General features: G+C 34.6%; 2 protein-coding genes across 3 annotated transcripts in view; one reads left to right on the forward strand and one right to left on the reverse strand.

Annotated features, from left to right (window-relative positions):
* The first annotated feature begins 1,885 nt into the window (after positions 1 to 1,885).
* On the forward strand, positions 1,886 to 5,192 carry LOC135694720 (uncharacterized). The gene is made up of 2 exons (XM_065213567.2): positions 1,886 to 2,930; positions 3,339 to 5,192. The coding sequence occupies exons 1-2, from the start codon at positions 1,940 to 1,942 to the stop codon at positions 3,656 to 3,658; spliced, it is 1,311 nt and encodes a 436-aa protein (XP_065069639.2). The 5' UTR covers positions 1,886 to 1,939; the 3' UTR covers positions 3,659 to 5,192.
* Positions 4,521 to 12,691, reverse strand: part of LOC135694717 (SWI/SNF-related matrix-associated actin-dependent regulator of chromatin subfamily A member 4) — a 52,695-nt gene continuing 44,524 nt past the window's right edge. For both annotated transcript variants that reach the window (XM_065213559.2, XM_065213558.2), the window contains exons 33-41: positions 12,479 to 12,557; positions 11,820 to 11,925; positions 11,047 to 11,148; positions 10,564 to 10,590; positions 9,365 to 9,433; positions 8,343 to 8,370; positions 7,312 to 7,352; positions 6,795 to 6,881; positions 4,521 to 5,872 (exon numbers count right to left, since the gene is read on the reverse strand). In XM_065213559.2, the coding sequence (XP_065069631.2) occupies positions 5,780 to 5,872; positions 6,795 to 6,881; positions 7,312 to 7,352; positions 8,343 to 8,370; positions 9,365 to 9,433; positions 10,564 to 10,590; positions 11,047 to 11,148; positions 11,820 to 11,925; positions 12,479 to 12,557 (632 nt within the window). In that variant the 3' untranslated portion in view covers positions 4,521 to 5,779. The remainder of the gene's footprint in view (positions 5,873 to 6,794; positions 6,882 to 7,311; positions 7,353 to 8,342; positions 8,371 to 9,364; positions 9,434 to 10,563; positions 10,591 to 11,046; positions 11,149 to 11,819; positions 11,926 to 12,478; positions 12,558 to 12,691) is intronic.

Consider the following 12,691-nt stretch of genomic DNA (forward strand, 5'->3'; position numbering starts at 1 on the left):
GCTTGGTCGTTCCGCCGTCCCTGTCTATTCCCTAGTAGGTCCTTGCCTTTGAAGCTACATTACAGGGGACCCAGGATGTGAAAATGAGCTATAGTCCACTGTTGATTTACAGGGGACAGAGAGCGAAGAAGTACCGTGGATACTCATATTCTATTGGTTAAAAGGCCATTTTCAAATCTGACTATAGCTTCACTATAGCTCGCGCCAAAAATTATAGTACGGGTTTCATTGTCTTCGATGCCTTTTCCAGAGCAAATCCATAGACCGACTATAGCTCGGAATATCCACTGTAGCTCAATTCTGGTTGGTTACTGTCAACAAAGAACGAAACTTCTGATTCGTCTAAGTTTTAATATTAGACCATTCTGCGCTCAGTGTTTTATATCTTATCTGGAGAGGCATTGTGATGACACATTGCCAGCATTGCATGTTTGTTAATCGCATTTGATAACCTATTCCGCTGCTTTCAAATGTTGATAGTAAACACTTGTGGGCATAAACACAGTTTTAGAGACTGCAAGGAAACTGTACTTCTGCTTCAACTGATGTTTTCTCCCGCATCACTGCTTTCGTTTTTATTGCAAGCTTTTATTGAAAATATTGCTTACACCAGCAAATAGATGTCTTCCAATTTCGTTTGTGCTTACTGTCTATTGCCCAAGATCTGCTTGTTTATTTAAACCTCTTTTCAGTTGAAAAATACACCAAAAAGAGTGTATTGAACTTCCTTACAATGCCAAAATTGCTTGCCCATTAATGGTAAAGAATTCACGAAAGGCAATCTTTTTTCTAAAAGTTACTTGTAATTGCAAAACTTAGATTTTGCAACTATCCCAGTCCTAATTATGAGCAATCACAGATTTGTGGAGGCTTTGTGAACGACCCTGTACCAACCTGTGTCCTGTACATAATTGGTTTTTAAAAAAAATTGAGAGGGGAGGATTCATGCGTTAGGGAATGAAAGAAATAAAGGGTGACCTTTGTTCAGAGTGCACATCAATGCAAACAAAAAGAAGCTGTTATATTGATTGCCAGGGTGCATTCAATGCCCTAAGTCCAAAGATCTTCGGACATTAATGTTCTTTTGGCGTGTCGAGTACAAACTAACGAAAATCACTTTCAACATACGTAAAATCTTCGTTAGTTGGCGTGCTAAACATGAAGCCATTTACATAGTTGACACAAAAAAGAATAAAACAAAGACTCGTATAGCACAGTTTTCTCTGTTAATCAGTTTTCTTTGTCTGGCGTACAATATTTACCGTTTTATTAACTGCTCATATATTCGGCGTACCTAAACAAATGCACCGGAAGACCTTCGGGGGGGGGGGGGGGGGGGGGCGTACAGTTGACATGAAATCCACCATGGATTGATAGAGAGAATTTTACTTCCTAGAAATGTGCATCTTCTTTGTCTTAAGCATTTTCAGTAGACCTTGTTTACACATCCAAAATGCAGACATTGCAAAGATAGAATGTTATCTACTGAATTGTTAAAAATAATCGACAAATAAAAGGAATATACCTAAGTAAGTTAGTAAATGGATCGGATAAAATCAAGAAGTATGTAAACAGTTTGTTCCCTTTTTATTTCATACTCTGTTTCCCAAATTAATAAAAAAAAGACGCTCAAAAAATTTTATGTCTGAAAAAGTGGGGGAGGGGGGGGCTTCAGCCGTGCCTGTAAAAATATTGTCTGATTTATCCAAAGCGCGTGGATCTACATAAGTTTAAATGGACGCAAAAAAGGAGAAGGGCAACAAAAGCCTCTTAATTAGAAAATTTCATTCACTAGGAGTCACTGTTTTCTGAGCCTTCTGTTCATTCTTGGGACCAAATTGACCGGTTACTATGACAACGAATTTCTGAAGCCAAAACGAGGTCAAATTAAAAGTCCATCTTTACTCTTCCATTCCAGCATAGTCACAAAACAGTAAATATGGATCGCTCTCCGTCTCATAACAAAGCTAGAGACGAGAAAGTCCGGTTGATGCAAGAAAGGCAAAAGTATTGGATGCAGCAGAGAGAAACAGCTTCTAAGAAGAAGGACGTACAAGCTGATAGCCAGCTAGCTTCAGGGAAGTCCGCATCAAGATCTGTGAATAATAAACAGTCGCAATCAAAAAGGGGAAAGAGCGACGAAGTATTGTTATGGACTGCGAAAAATCCAGACGCAGTACACGATGGTTTTGTTGTGAGAAAACAATCAACAAAATCTGACAAAATTGCATCAGCTCGATCTACTTCATCAAAAAGTGGGTCCGTAAGCAACAGACCAAACAGCAGAACTTCATCATTGGATATCTTAAGTAAATCAGATGTTAAAAAGTACAGTAAACATGAAGCTAAAATTGATCAATTTACAAGCACCCCAGACAGAAAATCTGCAGCTAATGATGAGCTTGATATGATAATTGCAAGTGATATTTCTTCTATTAAGATAGGTTCTCTCGAAAACCAACCTATCAGCAACCTTGCAAAGAGAAATGAGTATGACAAGCTTAATTATACTTCATTGAACAACAGAAAAGTAGATATGGATGAACAGATAAGTAAATCAAGCTCAACGTTCACCTATCAATCACAGGATAACTTTTCAGATCCAAGGATAAATGAACAAGGACAAAACAACAAGTACTCTATGCATTGTTGTCCAATGTGTAAGAAACTCATGCACCAGCAGAGCAATCTGCCATTTTTGATTATCCCTTGTGGTCACAATATTTGTGCTCAGTGCCAACCAGGGCAGGTATATTGTCCAACATGCAATGCAAAAATTGCTTCTGTTGTAGAAAATAGTACACTGAGTCAGGTTATTAAGGAATATAAGAAACATGAGGAGAGAGAAGAACTTGCCAGAAAAGAGAAGGAAGCAAGAAAATATGTGGATGAGTATGATTCGTTGAAGACAAGATGTGAGGTTCTAAGTAGTAAGTTGCTTATTTCATATGCTTTTTAATTACACAAAAATAACTTGCATATTATTATTATTATTGCAGTTATTTGACAACAAGTAACTTGCATGGTATCTCTAAAAAACATCCCTTACACGAGACTCACTAGTAGACATTCAAAACATTTTATAACAGAGTTTAAGTATTTCCACTCATTATATACCTTAATTCAATCAGATTGACAATAACATCCCGAAGGTTATAACCTTTATTTTAATACTAAGGCCAAAAAAGTCATTAAGAATAATAAATCTGGAATAAGGCAGCCCTTTAGGAACAAGGGCTCTATATATAACACTTTTATTCTTTGACAGAATAACTGTTTGGCTTTATATTGAACAAAATTTTTAATAATGTTTTCTGGTCTATGCTTTATTTCAATAGACAAAGCAGAGGGTGTTATTGAGACAATGGAACATATCACATCAGAACTTGTGGGCCGAAAAACAAAAATGAAGAATATGGAAGAGAGAAGACAAGACTTACTAGAGCAAATTGAAAGCCTCAAAGAAGAACTTTCAAATTGTGAAATTGAATGCAAAGATAACGAAAGCGAATGCATGGAACTGGAAGTCTCATATTCGAAGGAAAAAGAAAACTTGGACTTGATAGAAAATACTCTAGAAAGGGTGAAGCAGAGCAAAAATAGGGTGAAAACACTGGTGCACAGTCTTATCCCAACATTTGTCTTTGATGATGATTGATACTCTGTAGATTTGTTGACTACTTTGATAAACATATCTTTAGAAGGTTAAAAGGTGACCTTAGACACCTAAATAGGTAATACAAAGAATCTTTGAAATGTGTTAAAATCCCATTAAGATTTTCCTGTGCTTGCGGCTTCCCATGGGTTTTTCAATATCAAATAATATGGCTTTTCCCACTTACCTAATATAAGTTCGAGTGGCATTCTTTTAAAAAAGGAATGGTCTTTTCCCTAAACCACTAGGCTTGGGTGCCATATCAAATACTTTGTTTTCATTTTGATATTAAAACCTATTACTGAGAGCTATTTTTACCAAAGCAGATGATGATAAATATCACCAAACATAAAAATTATCGGTTGATAGTGTTTCTTTTCTTGTACTTCAAATGAGTATGCTATCAGAAAAGGGACACAATTTGCTTATGAAAGTCCACTGTTCATTTTAAACCGAACATCATTGCCAAGAATTCTTCAAAATTCAACAGAATTTATCAAAATGTAAATATGTATCACAAAATGTTTCTTCTTCACGAAAATAAAACATTCACTAGAGTCAAAGGAAGAACATTTCCTGCAATGCAGATTAATCCCAAAGTGTATTTATATGTAAAATCCTGAGACCAAAGCATTGTGCATGTCTTCTTTTCATTTCTTAACGTAGAAAGATATCAAGTGTATTTGAAAATACAAATTATTTAAATGAACTTTGAAATATAATGTAGCGGAGATGAAAACAAATTTGATCAATTATAAATCTGTTAAGACAAAACTTATTATCTATGGTATTCAATTCTGGTGACAAAAATACAAATAACTAAATGGTATACTTTTTGAAGGAATTCAACATAAAGGAGTCAATGTAGCAAAAAATCTTTAATATCTTTAATAGAAGAAAAGATTATCTATAAGACTACCTAAGGGTAAGGATAAATTTTTGTTACATCACTATTCAAATGAGAAACAAGAAAACAACCAAACTAACAGATTGGCAATATCTAAGGGTGAAAATATTGCCTTGGGACAATTTTCATCCTAAAAAAAAATTCTTGCAACCTTCAAAATTGGAAATGTTGCCCTGGTTGTGTAAAACCAAGAAAAGTGTCAAACTAAGACATAAACTTAGAGGGATTTTGGAGGGGTCACATACCTATAAAAGTTGTCAGGTCTACCAAATGATTTGCTTGAAAGATGTTAAAACTCTGACAGGCATGGCCCCAAGCACAATAATTCTAATGCAGAATGCATTTTGCATCCAGAATTAGGGAACTATTTCTATCTTCAAGGAAGTTTTCACTAAGAATTGTGTAATTTGCATTGAGCATAAAATTCTTTCTTTTCTCTAAACACTGTGCAAAACACTTCGATCTAGCAATTAATTCGAATTGACATGCTCCCCTCAAAATGATTACAATGAGGTCTTTAGGTAACAAAAATGCCAGTACGTTTGACAGAAGATTAAGGCAAGAACCATATGTACAAAAAATAAAACATTCGGCCATTGATGATTAATGGTGGTTTGAAAAATCATGTCTTCTAAACCAAAACACAGATAAAGAACAATCTGTGACAGCTTGCTTCTCTGTTGTGGATTTCAATAGGTTAATGGTGCCAATACAGACATCTCATAACGTGAGATTTTTTGATAAGGTAGATTGTTTTGCAAATAGCTAGCCAAAGAAAGAAATTTCTATCTAACCACAGAAGCCCATCTTTCTATAGTTAAGTTTTGAGGTAAAATTTGGCTGAATCCATTAAAATCAACAATGACCAGAATGCAGATGCATCCCTCTACAAGTTTAGAACAGAAGCATTTATTCTTTGGACAACTCGCAAATCACTGTTTTTTGGAACAAAAGATCATACTCCTGTTTGCTGTCAAGTCTCACTATGGCAAAACGGTTTTCAAAGGTTTCAAGCAACTGACCAAAAGAAAACTTAACCAACATAAAAATTATGCATTCACTACAGCTTGCCTATTTTATCATAAACACTCAGCAAGCTGTAGTTTCTCAACTTTTTAGCACAACAACACCAATCATTAAGATCAAGAAGTCTTTATTTCAGCAAATAAAAAAATTAAAGTACATTAAAGGTTCTGTTTGATAGTTTTTTTCTTTAGTTATTTCTTTTTACTAGACATGGTTGATGATGCTGGTGATGAAACAGCAGATGATAATGGTGTGTCTTCAAAATCTTGCTCAGAGCCATCATCCTTGAAAAGGAAACAAAATTATTCCAAATGATAGCATAAATCATAGAAATAGCAAGAAAAAGTCTAGGCTAGCATCAGATTAACATACAAATAAAATTACCAACAATGAGAGGTTTAAACTTTCTGCATTGCCTGAGGTACTTTAGAACTGGGTGGAATACAAACTCTTGGGCAAAATAACCAAAATAAGTTTCAATTTTAAACTTGGAATTACTTTGTTTACCATTTTATTAATGTAAACATTGATAAATGTAATGATAGATTCGAAATAAATATTTTTTTAGCAATACATCTCATTTGAAGGGCTAGACTTTCAATATATTAGGTATGATTAGTTGTCTATGAAGGCGTAAAGTCTAGCCCTGAAACTCATTTAGGAATGAACAGGGCTTGACTTGTTTATGTGGCCTTTTCACTTTCAGCAATAAACCTTAATCTTAAATCTTCTCTATTAACTAGAAAAGAGAGAGCCCACAGTTAACAGTACATGTGATATTATATTCAAAGAATAAATCAATCAACAAAATACAATTAAGAAAACACTTGTCCTGCATTTTGCAACTTGCATATCCTTTCAGATTTTATCACTTCTGTTTTATGTGGCCCTACTTGTAAGCATTTGGCTGTTCATCACATATGGCATGAAATTTGCAACATTTTGACTCCAAAACATTAAAACTCATCTAAATTTTGGGTTAAAAGGGTTAGAATTCAGGTATACACTCCCTTTTTGCTTGAATAAATTCAAATAGCTAACATGTAATACATTCCACTAACAGCTTTGTGAAAAAACAATATTAAACCCAACCTATTACATTGAAATTGTGACGTACTGCAAGTTGAACAGGTGAGGATAAGCATCGACTCATAGTTTACACGATTCATGTGTTTGTTCAATGGGAATTAGGAGCTATGCACTTACATCATCAGAAGCATCATTGTCTGATTGAGCACCTTCTTCCCCTTCATTATCTTCCTTGATCTTGATTCTTGCCCTTCGTCTCTTCCCCTACAATAAAAGGAAATCAGTCATGAAAATCAAATTTTTTTAAGTATCACTGCCTTAAAATTCCTAAGTAGAAATATGCATAAAATCTAGCTCCATGTGTTGCTTAAAGAATCAGAGTTGGGTAAAATTTCATCAATTCAAGATTAATCAGTTTTACTTATGGCTCGAAAGCTCACTTAAAGGTAAATTTGTTATGGGAATAGTGAATGATGTTTTTCCTCATAGATTGCAACTTATCCATTCCTGTTTGTCATAGCAAAACTTTGATGGTGTATTATTCATTCTCTGAAATGAGGCCTACCAAATGATGGTTGTTCTTCTTCTGTTGGAAAAAAACAATAAAGGGGCCACTAAAAGTTTCTCTTATAACCTTTCTCTATTCTGTTTTGTTTATATATTCTAGCCCCATAAAATATAATCTTTGTAATACCTTGGACTCTCCCTTTGTAGTTTTTGACACCTCAGAGACACCTATGATAGAAAAATAATTTAGTCAGCAGGTATGTTCAAAACACATTCTCCTGTTCAAATAGAGTTAAAAATGAAACACAGCCACAACCTGATATCCAATGGTAATAAATATGATAACAGTAATAAAGTTGATTATGATAATTCTAAAAGTTGTTGAAAATGAAGTTGTCTTCTTATAACAATGACTGATTGTAACAATACTAAAATTCCTATTATGCTAATGAGCCAAAACAATAGATCCACAAATGACCATTGAGATAACCCTTCCCTACTGGATTTTCTCCTAGATAGTTTGAAATCAAAGCTAGACGATTGATCTGGTCTGTAGGGGGTAGTAGGTGTTTTTTGTCTCTTAGTTTTTGAGATACTTGGCTTTTTCTGAGGTGAAAATAGGTCTCGAGAACTTTCTGCTTCACCATGATTCTTGGGGTTTGATTCACAGATCGTTACAAAGGAACAATGGGCATATGATTCCATGAGCCAATCAAAGCGTGTGATTATCGAGTTGAAAATGCCTGACTTTGCTCGAATAAGTTGGTAATTTGCTGAGGATTGTTGTTGGGAGTGGCTGCTGTATGTTGATGAGTGAGTTTGAGGCTTGAAGTTATCTTTACTTCTTTCTTATTGACTTTGCTCCACAAACTGTTTGGTAGTAGCCTCTATAAAGGGGGGAGCCTCTACCCCCTTTCTATTTCAGATGATCCCCTGACTAGTGATAGTCACATGAGCACAAATTTAATTTGTGCAGGAGTGCAAGCAATTTTCCACAACTGGACCTCTCCATTCTTGCCATTCCATAATAGCATTCTTGCCATTCCAAGGCTAATCTTACCACCCCACCTGCTAAGGCGCCATTGGGGCTTTATTGAGGGCTTAATTATCTCAGGGACACTGGCTTGAAGACATATTATACATATTTACAAATAAAACATTATACATATTTTCAACTAATGGGGTCTAAAAAATCAATGTTTTATCAATCCAACTTACTGCTTTCCTTGTCAGAATCATCATCAACCTGCAAAAAATACAGTTAGCAATTAAACGTCAAACAGAGTAAAATAGAAAAACAATATTCTCAACAGAAAACATCAGACATCAGGCACAAGGCATAAGGTGTCAAATTATATCTATGCAATAATAAAGTTTGAATGGCTTGCCAGGAAGCTAAAGCAATATTCCAGACTTTACTGTATTGTAAATTGCATTTTAAGCCTGGCGTGACTGGGAAAAAACTTTGAAAAAAGCACAAGGACTATAACAAATCTACTAAGGGATGGTAGACTAAAGATGTTTTCAATATGGGGAAAGATCTCTTCGGAGGGAACTGCAAAGCATTAGATTTGAATTGCTGAAAGATCCACTGGTTTATTAATCAAATATCAATTTTTAAGCCACCTATAAAAATGCTCATTGCTAGCAACACCTAATCAATGGGTTGACATTGCGTTCTGCAGTAAAAGTGCAGCTCCAAATGTCATAATCCCATAACATTGTAATTAACTTCTTGGGTCAAGTAAAGATTATTTGAAACTCAATAGCTTGATATGGTTACTTTGTATAAAAAAGTTATTTGCTATGCACATGCTTTTATAAAAATCAATTTGCTTGGCTGTCTCTTAAAATGTCATGTGCCTTTGCCCTTACTAGGTCATTCAACTTCGGAATTTACATATAAAGGCAGTGAATTTGCATGAATCCTATGTTTGTAGAATTATTATTCAAAGTGAAGGTGTTTTTTAATTAATATGCATTTTCTGCAAATAATTATATCTTGTTTTTATTATGAAAAGACTGCCTGTATCTGGACTACTTTCTTTGTTGAAACTTAATAAAATGCAATGCCATAATTCCTTTATATTGAGTTCAAATACTTTTTTAAATAAACATGTTTATAGATGATATATTGAGGATCTATTTGTGTCAATCAATTCTAGTCATATAGCATTATGGTCAAAATGAGGCAAGTAAACTTTTTTATTATGACATAAAAAAGTTTTGAAAATGCTCACATCTTCGTTGTTCCCTTTGGTATCCTCTTCTCCCGACTCCACTTTGCGGCGATATTCAGTAAAAACCGACTGCCAGAAAAATACCATAAAAATGTTGAATGTTTTAAATGAAACTTTACTACAGCACTGGGTCAAATGACACTCAACAGATGTTGGCTTCAAATACTCTTAAAATAACACAATGATATGTTTTTGTTTCACCAAGAACTATAATAACAGAGTACAGGAACCTTTCTTGAATCGAAACAGAGCGTGCTTCACTGCTATAGAGTGAAAAAACTTCTAGATAGTGGCCAAAAAATTGCAGTTGAACGCCTAATAACTGAAACTGTTGATGAAATGCCAACAAATATTTAGTTTTTCTGAAAATTTATTTGTTTAGAGAAAGCTTCTTGTAAATTAATTGGTTTAAAGAGAGCAACACCACCCAGAAGAAAGCTATTTGAACAATATTTTCATGCATTAGCCAATGTATGCAAATCATAAACAAAATAAGTGAAGAATGGTGTAGCTTGAAAAACTAAATTGTTTGATGATATGTAAGCACACATTTATATGAAAAAGGTCTGTCCTGGAGGCACCTCACAAAATATAAGCTTCTTAACCACTTCTCTAAAAATGGTAACCATCAGGCCCAGCACTGACATTATTTCTCTTGCGTGAGATGATGAGCTTTAATGCACTCCAAGAAAGATTGAATACCCAATATAAATGTGCTTCGTTTATAAACTTGATGTACATCACGAAGGTCACATAGACGTTGTTGCCGGATGATTGCAAAATATTGTTCCAAATCTTTTTTAAAAGCGCTTTACTGTCCAGAAAATGTACTAAGTGCTAATGTAGTTCAAATACTAAGTACCTAAAGTATTCCTAAACATTGGCTGTGGAATTGATTTTCAAATGCATTTTTTCGTTGGGATGTGGTTAATTCAGCCTACTTATATTTTCTGTGTTTTGATATACCGGCTTTGTATAGTCTATGCCACTTGCTTGGGTCACAAAAGATGACTAGAAATGTGTCAATTGACGAGTCATCTTTTCCTCACAATTTACCGTTTTGGGCGAGTGATCCAATGTTTGTGTGGCTTGGTTTGGGCGAGTGCTGATGCAATCGCGAGTGATCGCTCGCATCAAATGAAAAGGCCTGATGGTAATTTATTGAAGTGATGCTAATAGACAATAAACAATATGTTTACCTGGAGAGTTATTGAATCTTCATAGATCTACGAAAAAATACTGTTTTGAGAACGGGCATGCATTTAGAAGAAAATACAAATACAGCTACAACAATGTTTTGAATTGCTCATGACACATAAATATGGAGATAACACTGAAAAATGTAAATCTTGTCCATTTTACCTGCCCATTCTATCTAGTGATTCAAACATTATACAATGCACTTTGGAAGAAAAAATTATGGCATTTTTCAATTGTTTACATAATGAGTCATATATTTGTTGAACTTTCTACATATTTATTACCAATCTTCAAATGATTGAAACCGTGGTATCTCCCAAATTCATTTAGCATTTAGATGTTATGTTACATCAATATTATTTTATATGTCAGACATCTAGACAGACATTAAAGAATAAGATTTGACTCTTCTCAAGATTATATCAGTCCAGATATACAAATCAATATTAGAGTTTTCATAGCAATTGTATATTTGAACTTACCAGTGACCCTTCAACATTATACATTTGTGCATTTCGACACATCTGCAAAAAGTCTTCTTCCATGTCATTAATACTTCGATACTTGTGATTTCTTATTCTTTCCTAAGGATAGCAAATTTTCAAAGAAATTATAAGTATATGTCTTTACACATTTTCACAAATATGCAAAAATCTCAGTATTCAGAAGAGAAGTAACACTAAATAGGAATGCAGGGCTGCGCGATGCTTGTGCCATTCGTTAACCTGACAATAATCGTAACTATAAGGAATTTGGGCTTACAAAGAAAAATCTAATAAGATCCCTCTCCAAACTAGTACAAATAAAACTTGGAGAATACTGAATCAATTTAGAGCTAGTATTCACACTTCTTTCAATCAACTGAAAAAAACAAATACGAGCAAGTAATTTTCAAAATGAACTCAGAACGAAACGAAAATGAAGAAGTTGGTAGATTGGGGTTGAAGAAGACTATTTATGTCTCAAAGAAATTTTGTTGGCTGCATTGAATCATGTGTGAGGGGAAACATTTTGGGAGCAGATCAGATCAAACAAAAGGGGAGTTAAGTAGATGGACACTGCTATGGAGAAGAAATAACATCTGCAATTTGGCTCAATCGCTCTTTACATGGTGCAAGCATAAAAGGCTTGCAAAATTAAAACAGTAAAACAACAAGTACAACAAGTTATTTGAAACCAATCATTCTGCAGACCATACTAATCAAAAATTAAAACCTGCAAGATAAATGTTAAAAGCATCCTATCAAGCTCTTACTTTGATCTTTCTGATGTCAATCGGGGTTTTAATCAGCTGATAATAATCAGGCAGTTCCTTTCTTGTTGGCAAGGTAACAAACGGCTCGGCCAATGGACGATTGTCACTGAAAGTACAAATAAATTGTTTTGATCAACTTTGAATCCAGGTATACTAATGAAATCAAACATATTTAATAACTACAGTTCTATTGGCAAAAGCAGGTAGCATTTTAACTTTATGCCAAAATAAGTTGCTTCATGTAAAATTCTGGAACACAAATACCATACAAAATAAATACAACAAATAATCGCTTAATCAAATATAGGCACCAAATTATGGTGTAGCATTTCTTGGTTAACAGACATTTCATGAGATTTTGTCCTTAGATGCAGCTAGATCCCTATACAATTGAACACACTGAACTTCCTTAGACCACCTATATAACTGAGCAACCCGGGGTAAAACCGTGACAGGGTAGCTCAGTTAGTAGAGCAGACACGGTACAGAGTTGCTGATCACAGGTTTCAGTCCTACCCAGGCCAGGCCATTCATTCACATCTTCTCTCAGTATATTTATTTTCTTTGTTGATTTTTCTTCGTTGAAGGGATCATTGTATCGATTCAAAATAAATAGCTTTTCATACACCTCATCAATCAGTCTTGGATCAATAGCCTACCTGTCAGTGTACTTGCAAACAAGCTTCATAAGGGTCTTCATCTTTTTTGTCAAATCAGGTGGGTTTGGATCCATTTTTGCTGGAAGAAACAACAGGGAAACAAACTTAGATTCCATTATACTGTCATGTCCTGGAACAAAAAGGGCTTCGTGGTGTGAAGTCTGAAACAGTCTGGTCTGGGCCAAAGTCTGAAAAGTGCTGTACAATGAGTCC

The sequence above is a fragment of the Rhopilema esculentum genome, chromosome 8, assembly GCF_057945365.1.
Source record: "Rhopilema esculentum isolate cy_ngs chromosome 8, ASM5794536v1, whole genome shotgun sequence".
Classification (NCBI taxonomy): domain Eukaryota; kingdom Metazoa; phylum Cnidaria; class Scyphozoa; order Rhizostomeae; family Rhizostomatidae; genus Rhopilema; species Rhopilema esculentum.